This window comes from Carcharodon carcharias, chromosome 12 (assembly GCF_017639515.1).
Source record: "Carcharodon carcharias isolate sCarCar2 chromosome 12, sCarCar2.pri, whole genome shotgun sequence".
Classification (NCBI taxonomy): Eukaryota; Metazoa; Chordata; class Chondrichthyes; order Lamniformes; family Lamnidae; genus Carcharodon; species Carcharodon carcharias.
In genome coordinates this window covers 114,426,560-114,453,162 of record NC_054478.1, presented here as the reverse complement: position 1 = coordinate 114,453,162, position 26,603 = coordinate 114,426,560, and the positions used below count along the sequence as shown (strand labels likewise).

Here is a 26,603-nt window from a genome sequence, read left to right as displayed (position 1 = left end):
CATCACATTTACTTGCTTGCACACCTCCAATGGAACTAGCACAGGCAAATCACAAATTGTGATCCCATGCCCAAAAAGAGAACCTACGACAGTCCTTGAGGCACACTGATTCTAGACCTCTACAGCTATAGGACCAGTGTGCATAAAAGACAATTGGTCCTCAATGTGTCAGCTGCTCTCACTTTCTTGATTTTCAGTGTAGATATTGAAACTTGTTTTTAGTTCACAAGTGTACAAGTCCCAAAATTAGTTCTATTTGTATGGGAAAGTGGACCCATCTGTATGCAAATTCCTCATATTTTCATTTTTGAAATATCTGACAAATTTTTTTCTGTTGAGTAATAATTTAAATTATAAAGTAAAATTAGAGAAATGTGTACATTTACTGAATATTTCCTACATGAAAACCTGGTATACAACATTTATAAGCAGATTTTTCCAGCTACAAACCCATGAGATCTACACATCAGCGTGACTGACACATTTTTAATAGGCTAAGCAGCACTAAAGCCACATGTAACTTCCAGTCTTCTGCAATCAATACAGCATATTATGCAGTAATTCTCAGTGTCCGCAGAATACATTTTACTTTTATATAATTTTGTTTTGAGATGTTGTTGGAGCCTTCACCAGTGGCATGATGAAAATGCATATCAAGGTCAAATAAAGGAAATTGCTTTCAAGTCAGAATCCACATTCCTCATCATAATAGTAGTGTACTATGCAACTTGCTTAGAGATGATTCATCCAAATCATTTTACCTAAATACAATTTCACCAAAAAGGAGGTTACACAGTTTTAAATTCTGATCAAAGAAATTAGGTATTGGAGGCTGAGTCCTAAACTGACGCACGAGATGCTATGTAAATGCAGGAATAGTGCTAATCAGATACAACAATTGCACACTATATACAACAAATCCATTATTAATATGTTAATCCAAAACAGCAAGACTAACTATTAGATTAATTTAGAAACATCAATTCTCCCTTCCTCGATTCATACAAATATATAATGGTTTAATTTTGAAATGGAGCTAGATCAAAGGCAATGTCCTTTCAACGTGCTTTAGATTCAGCTCATGGTTAATTTTAATGTTCTTAAAGGGTGCGGCGCTAAATGGGCAGGGTAAGAAGGTTGCAGCAGAGCTACTCTAGAGAAATGGGCTTCCAAAATGAGAGTTCACCATAATGGTCTAATCATTTTAGCTTTTGCAACACTGATGAATCTTCAATTCATACAGGCATGTTGTTTTGATATGGATTGCTAACAGCAAATCTAGATAGATAGATAGGTAGGTAGACGTGGGACGTCCTTTTGTCTATGACATATTTTGGCTATCTCCACCTATCACTGGCCCTCTATCCAGCTCTACTTGTCCCCCCCCGCCCCACAAACCAGCTTATATTTCACCTCTCTTCTATTTTTACTTAGCTCTGTTGAAGAGTCATACGGACTTCAAAGGTTGACTGTGCTCCTCTCCGCAGATGCAGCCAGACCTGCTGAGTTTTTCCAGGTATTTTTATTTTTGTTTTCGATTTCCAGCATCCACAGTTTTTTGCTTTTAATTTAGGTTGATGTGGGAGCAGGCACAAGGAGAAATTTATTATTAAATTCATCATGCTTGCTTCCTAGTAGCAATGGCAATAAGTCACCCACATACTACTGTTGGATTGTCTAGGCAAACTAGAAAAAAAAATTAACAACTTAAGTAAAAAAAAACTCTCCCTCCCCATCTAACAAAAGCACCTATGGGCTAGATTCTTCTTTTGTTGGGAGAGGACTTTTATTTTAAATGTTAAAGCTAATTGGCAGCTAAATATATCAATTATTACAACAGGTGCAAAACAAGAAAAAAATAGATTCACCACCAGTAGAAATGTCACATGCCCAGAACATATGGTAGAGTTCTATCCTCCCAGATCCTTTAAAAAACCCCACTGAAAATATAAGTGTTTGTTTCTTCACAAACTTCAACACAAGTCATTCCCCATCAATGACCAAAGACTTTTTGCCATCAAGAGGAAATGAAAACTACTAATTTGTTTCTCTTTACCTGCGTGATTATCCAGTAATCTACTTACTATTTATAATGAATGTATCTCATAATTTATACTTCAGTGGTTCAGAAACAGGAGGTCTTGTGGTGTAGTCATGGTGTCCCTACCACTAAGCCAGAAGCTCTGGGTTTGAGTCCAACTGCAGGTCTTGATGGCCACAGAAGGTGTGTTCATAACATGATTGATTATCAATCTGTAAATCCTATGTAAGCCTATGGCAGGTGGTAAGAGTTGAAGAGCAGAAGGCAACAGCATAACCATGGACCAATACATGGTTGCCAATGTCCTCTTAGGGCATGGTGTCTGAAGAGAGAGTTCAGAAGCCGTGTTTTCATGCACATCACGTAAAATAGCCAGCAAATACTATGATTCAAACAATCAGCAGGCCCATTGGTTTCAGAAAGGCTTATGGTGTGAACTGCAAAAGTAAACCACTTTCATTTTTGACTTATAAAGGAAGCCTTATAATTGATCACAAAAGTTTTGATTCTTTTCAAATTTTTGCAAAACATCACTAGTAAATAATTTGCCCAACATTCTCCAAGTGCGATAGCTGTACTCTCATTCTGTTCCCTTAAAATATCTCCCACACAATTTGTAATTATGGCACATCATGGCTATCAATAACTTCAAATGATTGAGAAAGTAGAATATTAAAAGGAGAAGCAGCAGGAAGCACAATATGAGGATGTGCAAAGTACAATTTTTAATTATCACTTTTGTGATGCAACCAGGCTACACTTTAAACACAGCAAAAAAATTGTAAAAACCAAACTCTTCAAAATAATTCTTCATTGCTTCTTATTTACTTTCTTCCCAAAATAATCTGCTGCAGAAATCAATCTACATGTGCATAATGCAAGCAAACTGATCAGGGTGACACTAATATATTTGCTTCAGATTTATTTATGAAGATCTGCATTTAGGTCATTTTGAGATTCATGGGCCAGGATTTTCAGCTCGGCGTCTGGGCTTGTGTTCGACACGCACGATTGTGAAATAGCATGCATTGACGGCAGGCAAGCATCCCCACGTCATTGCGCAATATTTTGTTTGGTGGACGCGTGCAGGAGTTGGCAGCGTGCCCGCCAACAATTAAGAGAGCTGTTAAGCCCATTAATTAAAATTTTCCCTGCCTGCCCAACCTTACAGTCGGCTGGCAGATGAATAGGCCAAGCCAAGCAGCCTTTGCATTTTTTGCAAAACCTCATCCACGGGCGGGATGAGGTTTCAACCAATGATTAAAAAATAACCTTTAAAACTCACTTCTAACATGTCCCTGCTCATGTGACAGATGAGGGGACATGTTTTCTTTATTTTTCTATTCTTTATTTGTAATGTTAAAAATCTCCAGCTCCCTGAGGCAGCTTTGTGCCTCCATGCACACACTTCATGCGCACACTTTAGCGCTTGCACTCCTCCAACCCCCACCCCGGTAGCGCTGAGGCTCTGATCGTGCCTTTCATGCTGGCTGGACATTAGTTGGCCAGCCAGCAGAAATTATGGTCGGGGCCCAATCACAAGGCGGCAGTCGGTTTTGTGCCACCCCTAGCCCGCCCGCCATGCCTGCCCAAAGAGGTAAAAATCCTGCCCATGGTGTCTGTCCCTTGAAAATAAAATCAGTCAAGTGCACGAGTGAAAGGGAAAAATTATTTTCTGCACATAAAATTCATGTTTTTATTTTCCTTTACCTTTGCAGTTGGTTAGTGGTAAATGGCAAATATACTTGTGTTGTGGTATACAGAATGAAATTGACCTCTACAATTCTAATGGAAACTATCAAAAGCCTGAAAATTTGTGACTCTTTTCGCAAACACATAAGTATCCTCTTTTGATCAAGGGCAGTTCTTGCTGTCTTATATTGTTGAAAGCAGAATTTTTGGCAGTGCTGGTAAATATATGATGGCTATGCTTATGTAGTCTTTGCCAGTTGACAGTGGAGATGTGTACAAACCATAGCAGTCTAGAATTAGGAAATCACCCACGTTCCCAATTAATCCTGTACATCTATAAAATTTTTAGCTTAAGGTTGCCAACCCTGGAGACATGTTCCTGGAGATCTGATCATATGACATTTGATCATATGACATTCAATCACATGAAACCACTCCTTATACTTAAAAACCTGACATTTGATCGCATGACATTTGCTCACTGTTTGCCAATGTTGATACATTAACCTCAGTTGACTGTCTCAATATCACCAAGCCCTGAATAAAATATTTGACCTTTTGTTTTAGTGATGTATCATTTATAAATCAAAGAAACAAGACAAAAGAATTGAAGATTTGAAGATAATTAATGTTTAGATATTAATTATTGCTGTGATATCTTTACAGCATTAGCCACAATAAAAAAGAGAACCTTTGGTTCAACAAAAACATCATCTATATAAATAACTTCTAACTCAAGTTTTCAGACAATTTTATGACTTTTTAACAGTAAAGAGGTTATAAAACTTGATGAAAACAAAGCTAAATCCAATTCAACTCACTAGCTGGAATTTCCCGGCCCCTTTGGCATCAGGTGTCATAGCAGGCGGTGTGGGGGAACAATATGTTAAGAAGGCCAAAAATCTGTTTCATGCCGTCATGAAACCAGCTTGTGATTGTCCGCACCACGCATCAATGTGTTTCCTGCCGCCACACATTGGGAGCTTAATTTCAAAACTTTAGCTTCTCATTATAAGCCCTGCTCACTGGAATCATTCTCCAACTCTGGAACATCCGAGCACATTGGCGTGTGTTTCACAGCTGTTCATAAACGACGTGCACTTGGCGAGGTGCACATCGCTCGGGACTTCAAAGTTTGTTTGCCTACCTTGCTTCGGGCAGCACTCGTGGTCATCAGCGTCAGGCTTCGCAGGCAGCAGAACATCACTTTTTGGGGGGGGCTCACGGGCACGTATCTCCCTTCCAGACCAGCCACAAGGCGGGGGTGGTTTTTCAATGGCTGCAGGGCTAGGGCTTGCTTGGGGTGTGGGGAGAAGTGGCCTCAGGCAAAGGAAGAGGCTGTAGGGAGAGTGCTGTACTGGGGAAGGGGGATATCCCAGGGTGTGTGTGTGTGTGTGTGCGTGTGTGGGGGGGGGCACATGTTGATCTGTGCAACTGGCCTCAAGATGACGAGGGCTGAGGAGGCAGTCTCCACAGGAGATGAGGCCAAATGGAGATGTGAGGGTGTATGTGAGAGTGAATGGTGATGTCCCTTCAGCTGGCAGTGAGTGAGATGCCAGTGAATGTGTGATGGCCTTGTGAGAGTTTAGAGTGATGAGATGGTCACCTTCCCCTGGCATTCATCCATTTTCTGCATTGGATGGCTGACCTCTTATGTGCAGTGTTGGCACTGGCCACCTCTGCCACCACCTCCCAACCTGGAATGGCGAGGTTGATAGGCCTCCTGTGGCCAGACCTGGGGTAGAGGACATCACGGCGGACCTCCACGATATCCAGAAGGGACGGGTCACTGAATCAGGGGAGCTGCACTCTTCTTGGGGCCACGTCTTCACCGGATAAGGCCTGGGCTACAAGCACCGAGAAGTGTGTGCGCGGCTGCAGTTTAAATATGGTGCTCAGCACGTGGCTTCAATAATGGGGTGTGGAAGTCAATGGGTGGAATTGCCCCAGATTTGCACAAAGTACGGTAGCGGGCAAGAAAAAAGTTACTTTACCCACTGCCCTCAATGGAGCAGTTGATTTCTGCAATAACAGGCAATGGCCCACATCTTGCTGTACTAATAACCCCGAGGCTGACGGAGCTCACTGGGTATAACTAAGATCAACTTATGTGGTATACAAATGCGCAGATCAATACAAAAATCTGGAAGTTACTGTCAGGGATATCCTGATCCAATACAGAAATCACTGTTAATTCATGAATTTAATTTAATAACCCTATTACCCTAATGACCAATGAAAAACTTAAGCCTTATTCACTCAGGTGGAGCTGAGTTTTTAAACAACGTGGTAAATGTTAATTACAGATGAACAAGCTGTCGGGCCTTGAGAAACTAATTTTATATATGTGCAGTCTCATTCCCTCAGAAGAAAATTATACTGTTACACTTTTTTAAAAATGAAAGCAAATATATTTTTAAAGTTTGTGCTTTGCTATTTTCTTAAGTGTCTCCTTAAACCCCTGTTTATGATCCAATTTTTTATTTTGCTTTCTGCACAATAATTTAAATGAAATTTACATTTCCTGATTTTGACTTCCTGCCTTTTGATCTGTGAGGAATCTTCAATCTGAGTGGTTAATCGGCCTTCCTATTCACAGAAAGAATAGGTTCCCTACAAAAGGAGCTGAAATCAAACTGATGTTGGAAAAGTGGAAGTGTGCGATCTAGAGCCCACTAACACTTAGTAGACATATGTTCTTGATGTGAATGACAAGTAACATTCCTCTGCTGCTGACCATAAATCTGCACCACCATCCAACAGTGTACATTACAGGCTGACATGAACTCTCCCTTACCCCAATTTGTCCTACCTGCTCCATCTCCATCAACAGTTTGTGCTACTCTCTCCCTACCTCACTCAGTTTGTGTTTCTCTCTCTCTCCCTTCCTCTAGAGTGTGTTTTTCTTTCTCCTTCCCTCATTCAGTTTGTCTCTCTCCTTCTCTTCCTCCCTCCTAGTTTATTTCTCATCCCAGTTTGTGATCCTCTCCTTCCCTATCTCTTTCTCGCGCGCTCCTTTATATTTTTCTCTCACTCCCTAGTTTGTATTTTTCGCTTTCATCCCCTAGTTTGAGTTTTTCCATACCCCTCACTTCCCCAGTTTATGTTACTCTCTCTCTCTAGCTCTCCCGCCCCCAGTTCGCGTTGCCCTTTCTCCCCTCTCCGCCCCGCTTTACTTAGTTGCTCTGTCAGGACTCAAGGATTCCAGAGGTTTTCATGGGCCCCGATGGAATCATATTCAGAATCGGCAACGAAACAACATCTTCCCAACAGTGGATAGATTAGCAAGACTCACACACCCTTCAGCTTTCCAAATATCCTGGTTAGGAAGCTACTAAAAGGCCCAAACGATCATTCCTAGTATGTACTGAGTGTCAAAGCCTGGGTCACAGATCATAGAGTGTCAGCAAGGGAACCCAACAGGTCAGGTGACTTATTAATGAACGAAATTTTAACTCACTAAAAACTCACTGGCTTTCGGAGTTAAAATCAGGCCCACTGATGTGATTTTTTTTTTGCACAACGAATTGTTAGGATCTGCACTTCCTGAAAGGCTGGCGGAGGCAGTTTTGATAATAACATTCAAAAAGGATAGCTCTTTCAAGTTGCTAACACAGACACGATGGGCTGAATGGTCTCCTTCTGTGCTGTATCATTGGTTATGGATCTATGACAATCTGGAGTAAAACCTCACTCTTGACTAGCAGTTCCTAACCCACCCAACCCCTGGGTCGGCCATTAATGTCGGTCCCGGCCTCCACAGACGGCGGACGGCGCAGCCGGTGGGGCTCAGAGAGGAAGGCCCGGCCTCCCCGGTGGGCCCGATGTTTTATTTGCAGTCGGTAACTGCGGCTGCCCTCACCTGGTCTGTCTCCACAGGAAAGTCTGGATGGGTAGAGGGATGCCCCGGCCGCACTCCCGCTCCGCATCCTCTGAGCTCTTGCGCTTCACCATTGCCGCGGTCAGCGCTCCTCCAGGCGCCGGGCGTCAGCCACCTCCTTCACCTTGACTGGGCGGCCGGAGCAAGGCTGGTTCCTCCGGCGTCAGCACCTGCGGGAGCGGACAGCGCCCGCCCGCCCGTCAATCAATCAGTGCGGCTGCACGCACAAGCCTCGAGGGCAGTGCTGCACAGGTCACTCCAGATACGGAGATCCATTATGATTTGCTGAGAAAGCAACGTGCAGCCTGCATTATATTGTGTTCATAAAAAGCCGGGGAGTGTTGTGGTAACGTGCAGTAAAAACACCACACACTTTGCAGAATATACCATTCACAGATATATTTTTTCAAATGCGTCACATTGTGCGTTACACACCGCGCAGGGATATCAAATACAATATAATGATGTCACATCTGTGTAGTTATTGAGTTACTGACATATTATTTCTATTGCTCTATGCTAACAACAGATTTTTGCAGCACGAGCAGTGTTTTCCTTTGGGTGGCTGTGGACGTTTTTTCGAAGTTGAGGGGAGGCAGCCACGATATGGGAGTGCGCGTCCGACCAAAAAAAAAGTTGGTCCATTAACATTAGATAAATTATGAAGTAAGCACAGTGGTGATTAAAATAGTCGGCAATGGCAATTTTTGACAGTCTCTGCGGAAAAAAAACAAAACAGGTAAGAAGGGTTTTTTTCCCTCTGAATTTTTTTTCTGGAAAATGTCAGATGTGTAAGCACGTAAAGCGTGTTGGTGGGGAGCTCCTGAACATTGTCAACATTGGAATCAAAGAGTAGCACAAAATCACAACAACAGAATTTCGCGGGATATTTCTTTCTCATTCCCTCAGACTTTGAAAGGAACTGAAATACAACAATAATATCACATATTGTGGTTAACCTTTAGAGCAAGAACAAAAGACCATAAGACAGGAGCAGAAATTAGGCCATTCAGCCCATCGAGTCTGCTCCATCATTCAATCATGGCTGATAGGTTTCTCAAACCCATTCTCCCGCCTTCTCCCCATAACCTTTGATCCCCTTACCAATCAAGAACCTATCTATCTCGGTCTTAAGTACACTCAATGACCTGGCCTCCACAGCCTTCTGTGGCAATGAATTCCATAGATTCACCACTCTCTGGCTAAAGAAGTTTCTCCTCATCTCTATTCTGAAAGGTCTTCCCTTTACTCTGAGGCTGTGCCCTTGGGTCCTAGTTTCTCCTACTAATGGAAACATCTTCCCCACGCCCACTCTATCCGGGCCTTTCAGTATTCTGTAAGTTTCAGTCAGATCCCCCCTCATCCTTCTAAACTCCATCGAGTACAGACCCAGAGACCTCAAATGTTCCTCATATGTTAAGCCTTTCATTCCTGGGATCGTTCTCATGAACCTCCTCTGGACCCTCTCCAGGGCCAGTACATCCTTCCTGAGATACGGGGCCCAAAATTGCTCACAATATTCTAAATGTCGTCTCACCAGAGCCTTTTAAAGCCTCAGCAGCACATCCCTGCTTTTGTGTTCTAGTCCTCTCGAAATAAATGCCAACATTGTATTTGCCTTCCTAACTACTGACTCAACCTGCAAGTTAACCTTAAGAGAATCCTGGACTAGGACTCCCAAGTCCCTTTGCACTCCAGACTTCTGAATTCTCTCCTCATTTAGAAAATATTCTATGCCTCTATTCTTCCTACCAAAGTGCATGACTCACTTCCCCATGTTGTATTCCATCTGCCACTTCTTTGCCCATTCTCCTAACCTGTCCAAATCCTTCTGCAGCCTCCCTGCCTCCTCAATACTACCTGTCCCTCCACCTATCTTTGTATCATCTTCAAACTTAGCCAGGATGCCCTCAGTTCCTTCATCTAGATCATTAATATATAAAGTGAAATGTTGTGGTCCCAACACTGACCCCTGCAGAACAGGGTCACCATCCTGAGAAGGACCCCCTTATCCCCACTCTCTGCTTCCTGCCGGACAGCCAATCTTCTATCCATGCTAGTACCTTGCCTCTAACACCATGGCTTCTTATCTTACTGAGCAGTCTCCTGTGCAGCAACTTGTCAAAGACCTTCTGGAAGTCCAAGTAGATAACATCCATTGGCTCTCCTTTGTCTAACCTACTCGTTACCTCCTCAAAGAATTCTAACAGATTTGTCAGGCATGATCTCCCCTTAATGAAACCATGCTGACTTTGCCCGATTTTACCATGCACTTCCAAGTATTCTGAAATCTCATCCTTAATAATGGACTCTAAAATCTTACCAACGACCAAGGTCAAGCTAATCAGCCTGCACTTTCCTGTCTTTTGCCTCACTCCCTTCTTAAACAGGGGGCGTACATTAGCGATTTTCCAGTCCTCTGGGACCCTCCCTGACTCCAGTGATTCCTGAAAGATCACCACTAACACCTCCACTATCTCTTCAGCTATCTCCTTCAGAACTCTGGTGTGTAATCCATCTGGTCCAGGTGATTTATCTACCTTTAGACCTTTCAGGTTTCCTAGCACCTTCTCCTTGGTAATAGCCACCATAATCACCTCTGCCCCCCGACTCTCTTGAACTTTGGGGATGTCACTCGTGTCTTCCACTGTGAAGACTGAAGCAAAGTACCTATTCAGTTCCCCCTCCATTTCTTTGTTCCCCACTACTACACATCATATAGAATCATGATGGGCAGAATACTACAAAAGATTTCACCTACAGTCTGAGATATTGCAGGGATGTAACATGGAGTACAGGAACGTATAGGTATGGTGCAGATTTAATCAAACTGTTGCACTTTGTGATTTGTCACAATGGTCTGGATTTTCATCTATAAGATGGAAATTGTGAGTCATTGCAGTTCTGCCTCCTGCCCAGCAGTGCTCAGGAATGCAACTTTCATAATGTGGTGGCCAGGACGGGCTGGAGTTGGGACCACTGCCAAAATCAGGGCAGAAGTGGGAGCAGAGACAGCTAGAAGATGGGGTGGGCTAAACCCAGTTCATTGGGACATCAGCACAATTCTGTACATGCGTGTTACACACCTTAATCCTCATCCTCAGCCTCCCTTACTCCTGCCCATCTCCCACACCCCCTCCATGCACATCCTGTCCCCTCCATACCCCCATGTCACTTCATAGATCCCATATCCCCTCATAGTCTCATGTCCCCTTCATACACCGCATGCCTCCAACCCCCACCTCATATCCAGACATACCCCCATAAGCTCCATGCCTCCATATATTCCCCCTACATCCCCATGCACACTCAGCCAGAATCCATTATCAACAGAACTCATGGGAAGCCTTTGAGGTGCTCACAAAATCGTCAAACAAAAACACATTCAAACTGGACGAAAAAAGTAACCCTATTTGCAGCTCATAGAACTGTCAGTCCAAATAATGTTCACAGTCCCCTTGACAGCTGTACAATTCCTGCTGAGCTGAATATACTAGTGGGGCTTGGAGCTCAGTCAAACATTCATAATGAGATTCCGTTGCAGAACTGTGTCAACAAAATCTCCAGAGCTGAAACCATTAAAGCCTTTGAAATAGTGAAACAATGGCCATCTGTTGCACAGATTCAAAGTCTGGACAGATGGCTGACCTGTCAATCAAAGTACTCAGCCATTGGTTGCACTGCTTCAAAGGTTGAACAGATGGTAGACCTGTCAATCAATGAAAAGTTCAAAGTAAAGAGTAAAATTGACAGTCACATCTGAATCTCAACACTGTTCAATGCAGAAGAGCACTTTATCCAGTGGATAATATACTCTAATGCATCTGAAGACTTTTCCACTTTCACAATGCTGGTCAATTTAAGGGCCACTTACCTTTTCTAAATAATGCCCTATCAAAGATCATTGTATTAAGAACATATTTAACCTTTTATACACCTTTACATTATGACACATGAAATGAGCAACACATTTTCAACTTACCTGTCAAAAGTTTTCCAACCCAAGATAGGATTCCCCCATGGTTCATAACTCCTCTGGGATGTAGTGAACCACACCATCTACTGAAATGGGCCTGACTCCATGAAAATAGCTGGGGTTTTAAAATGCCAAACCCCTACAATGGAGCCAGAAAGGATATGAGTGCTTCATGCAGGCTCAGTTCCTGCACACTTATTGCATGCTAATAAAAATAGATTGCACTGGGACAAGGACAGGAATACCAGAATGGAGTCCTGTTTGCCATTTTTAGAGCCCACCCACCTCTGTTCCAACATAGATGGAGGTATGAAAATCTGGCCCCAGCCCCACTACTCACCTCCTCTCTATCTCACTCACCTTCATTCCCCCCAAAATCCCTTCCGCCTCCATACCCTGCAAAGTCAACTCATATTCCCCCCATGCCTCATATTCTCCATACCCCCGTGCCCTCAATATCCACCATGCTCACTTACCAAGTATCCACTAACTCATGAGCCCAGAATAACATTAGGAAATCAATATGTTTACAAGTCTGTCAACTTAATCCTATCGTGTGGCCATTAAACTGCCAAAATTAACAACAAGCCATTCAAAAACCTCTTCCAAAAATCATGATCCACTGAGGAGCTCATAAAGCTGTCAATCAAAACAAAGTTCACAGTCCTCTTGACAGGTACATCAACAACTCCTGCTGAGCTGAATCCACTACTTGGTTTTGGAGCTTATTCAATCATTCATAATCATATTCCATTGCACAGGTGTGTCAACAGAATCCCTGAAGCTGAATACATTAATGTTTTTGAAGTAGTGGAATAGATACCTACCTGTTATGCTGCTTCAAAGGCTGAAGAGATGGCTGACTGGTCAATGAAAGAACTCAGCCATCTATTGCACTGCTTTAAAGATAGCCTTGTCAATCAATGAAGAAATCAAATCACAGGGTGAAATTGACACAGTTAAATCTGAATCACAACACTGTTCAATGCAGACGAGCGCTTTACCCAGTGGATAATGTGCAAAATGCACCTGAAGACTTTTTTACTTTCACAATGTTGGCCCATTTAAAGGTCACTTACATTTTTTAAACAATGCCCTACTAAAAAACATTGTATTAAGGACATATTTATCTTAAGGATTGCTGAAAGAAGAAACATGTCTAAGCTTTTCACCCTGTACTCATCCAGACATTTCACAAGAACACCAATATAAGGGGAAAACAACAATTTATACTGTATGTAAAGAGAGTGCTGATTGGTTGGCAAGTGGACTCCGACTGGTAGAGATTTGCCATGGGGAATGTTCCAATGATAGTGACTGACAGTTTACTGCCAAGCGTTGTTTGAAATTTAAACCAGGCAGTTTGCCCCTAATTGGTTAAGGCATTGCCCTGAGGAATGAGTCAGTGAATGGCTGTCCCTTATTTTGTTTAGCTGAAATGGCACAATGTGTGTACATGTTATTTCCGTCTGCAAAGAACATGGCCCTATGTATTAATATATGCAGCTTCTAGTATATGCAAATGTGCCACCCTGCAAGTCCAACTGACAATCTTAAATTGGTTGTCAGCGTAATTCTTAGCACACTGAGGATTATTTAGCTAATTTTGTCCAATCGCAGAATCTTATCTAATCTTGGATACTGTATTTTGAGCTTTGCAAGCATGGGCTGGTTGGATACGGTTTGTACCTTGCCTTCTGCAAACAGTTGTTTGATATGATCCGCCAATCTCTGGGACATATGGCCTACATATCTAGCATCACACTGAATTTCATATACCGCATTACACATCTGTGTGATACGCAGAATCTTTTTGGCTTGATGGCAGCATCCTGTTAGTGGCAAATACCACTCAGTTGCTCCTGTATAGTAGCAGTGTGAAACAGCTAGCTTCACCTGTTGCTTAAATTTTTTGAAATACCATGCCCTTCCAGGGTAATCTGAGGTAGACTGGGCACCTTTCAGGGCCAAAAATGATGGTCTCAGGCCCGTTTATGAATTTGCATGATATACAGCGCAAAATGGTCTGATCAGGGTAATCATTATCCTGCAGGATGCCTTTGATGAGCCCTATTTCAGCAATGAGCTTACATAATGAGCAAATGGTTTAGACTTTATTTATAAGGTTGCTGATAAGACCAATCTTATAGCATGTGGAACTTTAAGAATCCCAACACATATATTGACCAGCGAAGGCAGGCTTGCAGGAGACCAAGGTAGAGAACCTCCTGGCAGATTTATCATCTAGTTCTAATACATAGTGCCGTGTTCTTTGCAGACAGAAAGAACATGTACCAACAGCGCATCTGTTTCAGCTAAACAAAATAATTGACAGCCATTCACTGGCTCATTCCTTGGGGCAATGCCTTGACCAATCAGGGTCAAACTGCCTGATTTAAATTTCAAACAATGTTTGGCAGTTAAATGTCAGTCATGATCACTGGTGCATTCTCCATGGCAATATATCCACCAATCAGAACCTACTTGCCAGCCAATCAGTACTCTCTTCACATACAATATAAATTGTTGTTTTCCCCTTATGTTGGTATTCTTGTGAAGTGTCCTGATGAGTGCAAGATGAAGGACATTCTTTTGGGAAAAGGCGAGCAGCCAGAGGTTGTGGTCCACATTGGGACCAATGACACAGCCAGGAAAAGGGATAAGGTCCTGAAAGCAGATTTTAGGGAGTTAGGAAGGAAATTGAAAAGCAGGACCTCAAGAGCAGTAATTTCAGGATTACTCCCAGCTAGTCAGCATAAGAATGGGAAGATTGAGCAGTTCAATACATGACTAGGGAAAGGAGTAAGAGGGAGGGCTTTAGATTTCTGAGGCATTGAGACCGATTCTGGGCAGGAGGGACCTGTACAAGAAGGACAGGTTACATCTTAACAGGATCTGTGGACAGAAAAACAAAGTTAGCATTTTGAGACTGTATGACTCTTTAGAGCTGAAGAGAAGTAAAAATGTGATGAAATTTATACTGTTTAAGGGAGTTGGAGCATGTTAAGCTGGCTAGAAGGCCAGTGATAGGTGGGGGCAAAGGAGGGATTGGCAAATATGTCATGAACAAAAGGAATGTTATTGGTAGTGATGAAGGCTAAAGAAGGTGTTGATATAGACATTGAGGTGAGAAAGCAGAATGTGATAATAGTAGGACAAGGATAAGCACTATGAAAAGAACAACATGAACAAATGACAGATGACCCTTGTTAAGGTGGGGTGGGGTGGGGTGGGGTGGGGTGAGGGGAGTGGACAGTGGTAGGGAAAATAGGATAAAAAAGTGGGGATAAAACAATGAATGAATGAATAAAAATGAAAATAAATAAAAATAAAAATAAGTGGATAATGAATAAAAAACAAAAATTAAAAAATAAAAATAATATGGAAAAAGGATGTAAAAAAGGGGGGTGAGGATAGAGGAGAGTTCATGGTCTGAAGTTGTTAAACTCAGTGTTAAATCTGGAAGGCTGTAAGGCACCTAATCAGAAGATGAGATACTGTTCCTCCTGTTTGCGTTGGGCTTCATTGGAACATTGCAGCAGGCCAAAGATGGACATATGGGCATGAGAGCAGGATGGTGTGTTGATGGTCAGGGCAATGTGGAAAGTAGAAAAGTTAAATCAGGATTGATGTGCATGTATGTAAATACATGGTGTGTGGTTAATAAAATTGGTGAACTACAAGTACAGGTTGACAAATGGAACTGTGATATTATTGCAATAACAGAGACCTAACTCAAAGAAGGGCTGTACTGGGAATTAAATATTCCTGGGTACAAGGTATTTAGGAGAGACAGGAAAGGAAGAAAAGGTGGGGTGCGGGGGACTGGCAGTATTGATTAAGGTTGGTATAACAGTTCTGGAGAGAGAGAATGTTCCAGAGGGGTCAAGGATGGTGTCTCTTTGGAAAGAGGTAAGGAATGAAAAAGGTGCAATAACCTTGATCGGTGTAATATATAGGCCACCAGCGGAAGGGATGTAGAGAAACAAATTTGCAAAGAAATTATGGAGAGGTGCAAGAATAAGAGAACAATTAGAATGGGGGACTTCAATTATCCAAATATAGACTAGGATAGGAATAGTGCAAAGGGACAAGAGGGGCAAGAGTTCCTGGAGTGTGTTCAAGACAATTTTCTGCAGCAGTATGTTTTCGGTCCAATGAGATGTCCTTGGCATTGTTGGACCTGGTTCTGGGGAATGAGTTGATCCAAGTGGATCAAATAACATTGGGAGAGCATTTAGGGGACAGTGACCATTGTATCATAAGATTTAGGTTGGCCATGGAGAAGGACAAGGAGCAATCCAGAGCAGGGGTAATTAATTGGGGGAAAGCCAACTTCGATGGAATGAGAATGCATCTGAGTTGAGTGAGTTGGAATCAAATGTTGGCGGAAAAGACAGTGGCTGAACAATGGGTTACCTTCAAAGAGATAGTATTGCAAGCAGTGTCAAAGTATATTCCCTTGAAGGGACAAATAAATCTAGAGCACCCTGGATGACGAGAGAAACAGAGGTGAAGATGATAAGGAAGAACTATGCATTTGACAGATGGTAGGTAGAAAATACAATGGAGAAACAGGCTGAATATAGGAGGACCAGAGGGGAAGTCAAAAAAACTAACCAGAAAAGCAAGGAGAGAACATGAAAAGTGACTGACAGCTAACATAAAACAGAATCCCAAGGTCTTCTATAAGCGTGTAAATAATAAAAGGGTGGTAAAAAAAAAGGGTAGGACCAATTAGGGATAAACAAGGAGATTTGCATGAGGAGGCAGGAGAAGTAGTGGAGGTATTAAATGTGCATTTTGTATCTGTCTTTACAAAGGAAAAGGATGCTACCCAGGCCGAGATGAGAGAGGAAGTAACTGGTACACTCGTGGAAATTAGAATTGAGAAGGAGGGGGAATTAGAAGGAGGAGGAGGTATTAAAAATTGATAAGGTACCAGGACTGGATGAGATGCATCCGAAGCTGCTGAGGGAGGTGAAAGTGGAAATTTCAGAGACACTGGTGATAATCTTCCAGTCTTCCTTAGACACAGGGGTGGTGCCGGAGGACTGGAGAATTGTGAATGTTACACCCTTGTTCAAAAAAGGGTGCAAGGATAAAGTCCGGCAACCACAGACCAGTCAGTTTGACTTCAGTGGTAGGGAAATTTCTGAAAACTATAGTTTGGGACAAGATCAATTGTCACTTAGACAGGTGTAGGATAATTAAGGACAGCCAGCATGGATTCATTAAGGGAAAATCATGTTTAACTAATTTGCTGGAGTTTTTTGAGGAGGTAACAGAGAAGGTCAATAAGGACAACGCTGTTAATGTGGTGTATATGGATTTTCAAAAGGCATTTGATACAGTGCCACACAACAGACTTGTGAGCAAAATTCTAGCTCATGGAATAAAAGGGAAAGTAGACACTTGGATAAGAAATTGGCTGAGTGACAGGAAACAGAGAATAGTGATAAATGGTTGTTTTTCAGATTGGAGGAAGATCTGTAGTGGAGTTCCCAGGGGGTCAGTGTTGGCACCCATGCTCTTCTTGATATATATTAATAACCTAGACTGTGGGTGTACAGGGCATGATTTCAAAATTTGCAAATGATACGAAGATTGGAAGCACTGTCAGCTGTGATGAGGATTGTCTTGAACTTCAAAATGACATAGACATATTGGTGGGTTGGGCAGACAAATAGCAGATGAAGTTCAATGCAGAGAAGAATGAGGTGATTCATTTTGGTAGGAAGACTGTGGAGAGACAGTATAAAATAAAGGGAGAAATTCTAAAGGAGGTGCAGGAGTGAAGGGCATATTGAGAGAGCAGTTAATAAAGCATATGCTATCCTAGGTTTTAATAATAGAGGCATTGAGTACAAGAGTATGGAGGTCATGTTGAATTTGTGTAAGACACTAGTTAGGCCTCATCTGGAATATTGTGTCCAGTTCTGGTGCCATACTTGAGGAAAGATGTGATGGCATTGGAGAGAGTACAGAGGAGATTCACAAGAATGATTATCAGGATGAAGAACTGTAGCTATGAGGATAGATTGGAGAGGTTGGGTCTGTTTTCCTTGGAGAAAAGAAGGCTGAGGTGAGACGTGATGGAGGTATTCGAGATCCCTGAGGGGTATGGACAAGGTAAATAGGTAAATAGTGAGAAATTGTTCCCACTCAAGAGGGCATCAAAAACTAGAGGGCACAGATTCAAAATAATGGGCAAAAGGAGTAGCAGTGATGTGAGGAAAATATTTTTCACCGAAGGGTGGTTGGAGTCTGGAATGAACTTCCTGAAAGGATGGTGGAGGTAGGGTCAATTGAGGTATTCAAAAGGGAATTGGATTGCTATCTGAAAAGAAAGAATGTGTAAGATTGCAGGGATAAGGCAAGGGAATGAGATTAGGTAGAATGTTCTTTCAGCAAGCCACTACAGACTCATTGGCTGAACGGTTTCCTTCTGCACTGTAAAAGTTCTGTGATTCTATGAAAAGCTTCAACATGTTTCTTTTTTCAGCAATACTCAAGTTCTATACTACCATATATTTGACTATATTTGACTTATTGTACACAATATCATTATGACATGTAAAGCCAACAATACCTTTTGAACTTACCTGTCAAAGGATTCCTGACTCCAGACTTAGTTCCTCCGTGGATCACAACTCCTCTGAAATGACGTGAATCATGTCACCTACCAAAATGGATCTGACTCCAATAAAATGGGAGGAGGAGGTCTAAAATGCCAACTCCCACAATGGAGCTACAACTTCAAGAGTGTTTTGTGTGGGCTCACTACATGTGCCTTTAGCCCACACCACTAAATATATCCGGTGATAGAAATAAGGGTGGGAATTCTGAAATGGGGCTTGATCCACCATTTCTAAAGCCTACCCGTCTCCTTTCTGCCATGCAAATGCGGCCCAATATTTCCAAACATAGGCTTGGGAATTTGGGGAGACAGTGGTGTAGTGATAATGTCACTAGACTAATAATCCAAACACCCTTACACTAGCGAGATAGGTTCAAATCCCACCATGGCATCTGATGGAATTTGAATTCAATTTATAAAAATCTGGAATATAAAGCTAGTCTCAGAACTGGTGACCATGAAACTGTCATTGTTGTGAAAACCCATCCTGTTCACTAATGCCCTTTAGGGAAGGAAATCTGCTATTTTTACTTGTTCTGGTCTACATAAGACTTCAGATCCACAGCAATGTGGTTAGCTCTTAACAATCTTTGAAAATATTCAGTTCAAGGGCAATTTGGGTTATCAACAAATGTTGGCCTTGCCAACAATACCCACATCCCATGAAAGAATAAAGAAAAAAAAAAACATTTAAGTTTGTTAGGAAATACAGATAGTTTAAGTAAGTTATATTTGTATTTGTGGGTGCTAGGAATGAGTTTTAGCTTTAAAGTTTAAGTTTGATTTGTATTTCTGTACGTGTGTTAAGAAAGGTTAAATTGAGTTTTAGTTTCACTTTAGAAAGCGCTTGCATTTCTAATGAGAGTTTTACAAGTGTAAGCTGAGTTAAACAAATAAGAGTAAAAAAAAAGTCCTGTTGCTTAGCAACAGGGGTCCAGATAGGCAGGTCCCTCCCACAGATGCACACACAGAAAACTAGAAATGGCAATTTTGATTTAGAAGCTGTTGGAGTTCATTTGGTTTTGAAGATAGCTGCCAGGCAGAAGCTGTCAGATATGCAGTTGAAAGTAGCTGCCAGAGAGAGAGACTGGAGCAAAGGGGACATATAGTCAGCCCTAAGCAAAAGAGAAGACCCCAAAATCCAGGGGAGTGGAACAGGAGAAAGTCCTAAGCAGACCTTATAGTCAAAGGAAGGACAGGAACCTGGAAAAAGTCCTGTTAATTAAGGGCAGAGAAGAAAGCTCCAAGCTTCAGATTTAAAGAGACAAAAGTTGCACAAGGCAGAATTAAAGTGAGAACAGCTTGCAAGAGGCAGCTTGCTGACTTGAAATCTGCTGCCCACAGTGATAAAATGGTAGAGCAGCCTTGATTAGTGCAGAGTGGGACTTCCATCCCTCAGGAACACGAAGTCTACCTTAGAGAGCTACTGGCCAATCTGTTTGGCTGGCCACTCTGTAGTCCCAGCAGCACCAGAAGCCAGTAATGTTAGAGAGGCCAGGGGGTAGGGACAAAGGGGGAATACAATTTTGGGGGTGGCCTCGATGGAAGCAGGGGGCCCTCTAAAGGAGGTACCCCTCCACTTCCTGGCACAGCAGCCCTGCTGTTAAAGATGACAGGCTACCCATCTTGCTTCTGCCTTCCCCCACAGAAAAAATTGCAGCGGGGGCAGAATAAGGCTCTTTAATGGCAGTTAATTGTCCACTGAAGGGCCTCAATAGGCTTATTGGTGAGCAGGCTGCCTGATGCCTTACCCACCCATGTATTATGGGGGAGAGGTCAAGTGTGGGCAGGAAGGCAGCTGCCTTGCCACCTGCTTCATTTTACATGCCCCCCCACCTTCAAATATGTTGGGGAAAGGGACTCTGTAAAATTCACCTCTTCATGTTTAGGTGAGTTCAGTAAGAAATGAAAATGGACAGAGCCTAATTGCCTGTTCCAATGAAATTATTAAATTCAACCAGAGAGATTTATCTAATTTAAGTACTAAAGTTTACTTGGAAGCTAAAGAAGAAAACATAATCAATCATCATTGATTGATGATGTCAATGTTTGTCTTCCTTTGATATGTAAAGCAAATGATTCCACAAGCAGGTTTTACTGGTAAAAAAGTTTAAGAAACAGAGTTAATTTCCATCTTGATAGCTCTATCATTTAAACAAAGAATTGAAAATATTATTGGACAATTGTAGCTTAAGGTGGATTTTGACAGGACAGTATGATCTTGTCAATGAAATGTCTGTGCCCACCTTGGAAATAAGGGTATAAATATCATTGTAATGAGTGATTTGGGACTGCAGCCAAACAACTTGGTCAGCAGGAAGGGAATTTCACTGGGAGATCATATGTGTAACTCCTTGTAACGTAGTTGTGACTAAAAAGTGTATTGTATTGCTAAACAGGGTATTATATTGTTAACTGATATTCTTAACAACCTAGTAAAGAGAATAATTTATAATTTGCGTGATGTCTAACTATTTCTCAGAATTCTCATTTCCGAAGCATAGAGTAACCTGTCAAGGAAAGAAGGTTACATGTTACAAACTGGCGATGAGGATAGGAGGCAAGTAAGAATAATGTTACACCCAAATCTTAGGGTGGAATTTTACCATACCCCACCAGAAGGTTTGCAGGTGTGGTACCCATAAATTCTCCAGATGGTTTTCCCACAGCCTTCCCATCTGCCCTGACCTGTCTTCGATTTTAGATTGGGATGAGTGAGGACTAGTTGGCCTGCCACCCTGTCCCAATTGAGGCCCTTAAGTGGGCAATTAATGACCACTCAAGGGCCTTTTCCACCAGTCCTCAATTTTGAAGCAGGTGGGAGGAGGGCAGGAGCAGAGGAAATCCCAAAAAGCCACCCTGCCCAGGCCTTAAATGAGAAAAGCAGGCGCCTCCCTCAACAGCTTCCTTCCACATCAGGTGCCATCCCTCCCACCACACAAGGCCTTCTCTGCACTGGTGCTCCCTACCCCTGTCCTCTCCATCAAGACACCCCCCCCCCCCCCCCCCCCCCCCCCCCCCGCCCCCACCATCTCCCCAGGCCTAGCCTCCCAACCCTGCTGTGAGACCACATGTACTTACCTGGCCCTGGACTCTGGGACTTGAAATCTGGGGACTGTTTGTAGTCTCAGTCCTGGCCACTGTGCTACTGACGTTGCAGAGACTACAGAGCTGTTGGCCAATCAGATTGGCTGGCAGCTCTCTAAGCCGGGACTTCCTCCTGAGTGATGGGATTCTCCAGCCAATTTTGAACTTTAACTTTTTCCTAAAGCTCGAGATGTGGGAATAGCAAAATTTGGTACTTTGAGTTTAGGACTCAATGCAGGGATCCATAATTCTGGGGTGCACAGAAAGATGAAAGTGTAAAGTGATTATTGAGTGTGCTCATTTCCATTTGAAATTGTGCACACAGAATTAGTGGAAAGTAAACTTTTGACAGAAGTGAAGTTGAGGATCTGTGGGAAGACGAGATGTTCAGTGAAAAGTTAAAACGTGAGGGTTGTAAGCGTGATCTAAAGGAATGGTGTTGGTGCTGGGATATAAAAATGTTCAGCCTCAGTGTCCCCTTCACCCTTTTCATGATGTCATCACATCTCTCCCAGATAAAAGTATTAATAGATTTGTAGGTAGTAATGGGTCTGAGTGAAGACAAAAACTATGGGTTTGAAATTTTGAATGAGTACAGAATGGAATAAAGAAATGCGACAGCCTTTGACCCAATAACAGTAACAGCAAGGAAAATTTGTAATTACTTTGAAATGCTCATGGAATCCATAATTATTTTTAAACTATGTTTGAAAAGGACTTTTAGAACTTTGTATCAATTGTAAAGGAATCAAGTATAACTTTTGGATAATAAGAAATACTGATCCATGTGACCTGCGGACCCTTGACCTAGCAATATCAACACAAAGGAAGATACAGAGGCTGTGTAGCACATAAATACAAAAACAAAAGGGAAGAGCTAAAAATAGGAAAAACTTTGGCTGAAAGTGTTGGTGTGGACTGCCTTGAAATTCTGAGAGATTGATTTTGTGGTATCTGCTATTCCATGTGTAAGTTATAGTTCATACTGACCATGATTTCCTTGTTAATTTATTTTAAAATTATGTTGATTCTGATTCAAGTTAAAGTAGAAGTTACAAAAAGTGAAATTTTGTCTGATAAACTTCTTCATTCACAGGTTGTTCATTAAAGTTGGTTCTTTTAGTTTATGGATCCCAAAAGGGATCATAACCATGGGTCACAACAGGAATTGGAAATTGGTTTAAGTGAGGGATGCGTTAAGGGGCCTGCAGATTTAACCAAGAGAGGTTCTTAGAACACCAAAACTAACCCACGCATCTCTTTCTTTCACCCTGCAGGAGTAGCACACCAAGGGCATGGAGCCTGGTGACCTAGCTGTATGCCTCATGGCTTGTAGGGAATGGAGAAGAAAGAAGGGAGCGACGGAGTTGTCTGGCTGGGCAGAGGGAGGAGCAGCACTCTTGAGAAGAAGGGATGGCTGGGACTCCTGTGCACATTGCTAAGGAGCTACAGCGAACTGTCGCTGGTTGCACCTAGCTGGATTCAGGGTCTACACACGGTTTGTCATTCATGCAGATGACCAAGATCCAGTATCACCTGTCCAGGGAACTGGTCGGTCACATCTGCCACTTGGTGGAGGATGACCATGAAAGTGGCCAAGGCACTCAGTTTTTATGCCAGTGGCTCCTTTCAGGGCTCCCAGGTGACCTCTGTGGGATTTTGCAAGCCTCCACACAAAAATGCATCCATGAGCTCACGGGGACGCCATAGTCACAAAGGCACCCAACTTTGTGCATGTCACCCAGGATCAAGAAAGCCAGGAAGCAAGAGCACTGGGATTTGCCCAGATCTCAGGTTTCCCACAGGTGCAGGGGGCCATCGACTACACTCATGTGGTGCTCAGATTTCTGTGGCAATAAGCGATCAACTATATCAACTGCAAGGCTTCCACTCGCTGAATGTTCAGCTTGTTGCAGCCACCACAAATGCATCCTACAGCTCTGCACACGGTTTCCAGGGAGTCCACAACTCCTACATTCTCAGTACGTCTCAGATCCCTGACATCTTCCAGGGTCCATAGAGGCTCCACGGCTGGCTCCTCGGGGACAAGGGATACCACAGAGAGTGTGGCTGATGACGCCTGTGCGGCAGCCTCAGGCTGCAGCAAAGCGAAGATACGAGGCTCATCCTGCAACTCACACATTGGTGAAGCAAACATCAGAATATTGAAGATGAGGTTCCGGTGCCTGGATCGGTCTGGTGGAGCCTGCAATACAGGCCACAGAGGGTGTCACACATCGTCGTCAGCAGCTGCACCCTTCACAACCTGGCGCTGCAATGGGGAGAGGAGCTGGCTAAGTAGGAGTTGGAGGAGCTGCACATTCCCTCTGATGAGGAGGACATCGGAGATAAGGGTGATGAGGTTCTTGAAGGTGAGGATGATGACTATGTGTCCATCTCGCTGTCCAAATGAGGCAGGCGCACTCTGGAGGCCCTCATAGCTGCTAGAGTTGTGAAGGATGATGACAACATGCAGAGGGACACTCTATAGATCCTCACATAGCTTACGTGAATGTCTGACTCCTGTCTGGCTGATGGCAGCTCACTTGTGCTCTGTGAACAAGGTGATATCATGGAGATGCAATGAGGAAACTTTAACTTTTCCTGATCCTGTGGCATCCTTCATGAGCTGAACCTTTGAGGACCACACTGACTGGACACAGATGTTGATGAGATGGGGGGTCATCCGCACCTCAAAGGGGCTGAGAGCACACAGAGAGAATGATGGAACTCTGTGACACTGGCCCAGAACATTCTGGCAACAATGATAAAGCCCCATCGAGGTGTAGGCATGACTGATGTGTCCAGTGACAGTGAAGGGATCTGAGACCAACTGGGAATGTAGGAGTTGTGGGCTCCTTGGAAACTGTGCGCAGAGCTAAAGGATGTGTTTGTGAGGGTCACACATCAGCTAAACATTCAGCAAGTGGAAGCCTTGTGATTGATGTAGTTGATCACTTGTTGCCACGGAGATCTGAGCCCATGCATCAGTATGCTAGGAAGGTTACACAAAACACAGGGACATCTGCCTTTATTTTGTGCAGAAGGGTTTCACATCTGAGTGACATGAACACTGCCCATCAGAACAAGGAGCCACAGGCAGGGAGACATTCTTGAGAGTTTATTTACCATGGTAAACATTATGTACAAATGATTAACACCAATGTCCAGGCTGTGCAACTACATCTTCTTTACAGTGGGTTGGAGGGTGTTGCATGCAGCAGTCCCTTATAATCGTAGAATATGTAGGTTCATGGCCTCCCAGGATACCTGCCCTTTTTGCGGTCTTGTGGAGTCCATGGACCATGCATATATAGGGTGTTGTAGGCGGCACTCCCTTTTTAGTTACTTGAAAAACCTTTTACTGATGTTTTGTTTGCACTTCAGCCCCACGCTCCTGATCTATGGACACCCGGTGTAGAAGGGGGTCGGGAAGGAGGAGGACCTCCTCGTGAACCTGCTCCTGGGCCTGGCCAAGTTGGCCATTAACAGGTCCAGGCAGCGGGCGATCGACGGGGGAGTCCCGCCCGATTGTTTGGGCCTCTTCCGCGGCTACGTTCGCGGCTGGGTGTCTTTGGAGAGGGAGCACGTGGCGTCTGCCGGCACACTCGAGGCCTTCCATGCCCGGTGGGCACCGCGGGGACTGAGGTGTTTTATCAACCCCTTTAATCACATTTTGGTTTTAATGTTTGTAAGTTTCCTTTAAACTTTGCTCTTGGTTTTACAGCTGACCTGAATTAGGGGCTGTGCCTGATTTATCCCAATTTTGTTAATTTAGTTTAATTGGTTTTAACTCATAAGAGTTACATCTTCTTTACACTGGGTTGGAGGGTGTTGCATGCAGCAGTCCCCTACAATCGTAGAATGTATAGGTTCATGGACTCCCGGGACACCTGCCCTTTTTGTGGTCTTGTGGAGTCCATGGACCATGCTTATATAGGGTGTGATAGGTTGCACTCCGTTTTTAGTTATTTAAAAAAACTTTTGTTGCTGTTTTGTTTGCACTTCCGTCCCACGCTCCTGATCTATGGACACCCGGTGCGGAAGGGGGTCGGGAAGGAGGAGGACCTCCTCGTGAACCTGCTCCTGGGCCTGGCCAAGTTAGCCATTAACAGGTCCAGGCAGTGGGCGATCGAGAGTGTCGTCCCCCCCGATTGTTTGTCCCTCTTCCGTGGCTACGTTCGCGGCCAGGTGTTCCTGGAGAAGGAGCACACGGTGTCTGCCGGCACTCTCGAGGCCTTCCTTGCCTGGTGGGCACCACGGGGACTGGGATGTTTTATTGACCCTTTTAATCACATTTTGATTTGGTGTTTGTAAGTTTCCTTTAAACTTTGTCCTTGGTTTTACAACAGACCTGACTGAGGGGCTGTGTTTATTTTATCCCTTAATTTGTTAATTTAGTTTAATTGTTTGACTCAGAAAGGGTTACATCGTCTTTACTTTCCCACCCTGCTGCTATATCTTAGTGCTCCCCAGACATCCACAGCAGAGGTGGGGGCAGCCAGCTGACTGCTAATGCCCAGTCTGTGATGCCCTTGAAGGGCGTCCTTTGGAGGGCTGAGTCCTTGAGGGCCTGTTTTCAGGGTTCTTGCTGTGTGGCTGTGTCACCCTCCTCAGCCTTTGGAGATGGAGCTGCTGAGGTCAAAGGAAGAGGGGATTCGGATGGGCCGGACACTCCCAGAGTCGCCTGGGTGGATGGCCCTGGGGTGTGCACCTGCTAAACCTCCTCCCTATGGGTGCCCGAGGGCCCCTGGCTGACTCCTTGAGGAGAAGGGGAAGCTGGAGTGAGATCAAGCTGCCCCGCACCCCTCTCGCATTGACATTGTTGGAAGCCAAATCTGGCGTCAGCGATGGAATTCAGCCCGTGCAGCTGTACAGGGCCGATGTCCTAGACCCACGTCTCCATATCAGCCACCATCTGACCAGTGTTGATCTTGGTACATTGGCATGCCGGTGCTATCACCTCAGCCTGAAGGCCACAGACTCCTCCATCATGCCTTGCAATCTGAGGAGTGCAGTGGAAAACCTTTCCTGATGTCCCCGAGCTTTCCTTTGCAGCTCCAGCAACTGAGGTATGACCGAGCCCAGAGGCTCATCATCTAACTTGGACTCAGCAGATTTCTGGCCTCCAGCAGCCCTTTGATTACCGGAGATCTGAGAACTCCCTTTCACCGTCTGCTGTGGATCAGAGTGTGATGTGCTCACCAGATTGTGAACCTGAGGCTACTCTAAAGCTAGGTCCCACTGAGGTGTGTGTCTCTGCGCTAGTGGAGGGTATGGTCTGTGA

General features: G+C 43.7%; 1 protein-coding gene across 1 annotated transcript in view; it reads right to left on the bottom strand.

Moving 5' to 3' along the window:
• Positions 1-7,698, bottom strand: part of LOC121284720 (protein unc-80 homolog) — a 542,332-nt gene extending 534,634 nt beyond the window's left edge. The window contains exon 1 of the mRNA XM_041200272.1: positions 7,596-7,698. Within this exon, the coding sequence (XP_041056206.1) occupies positions 7,596-7,687 (92 nt within the window). The 5' untranslated portion in view covers positions 7,688-7,698. The remainder of the gene's footprint in view (positions 1-7,595) is intronic.
• Positions 7,699-26,603: the final 18,905 nt, after the last annotated feature.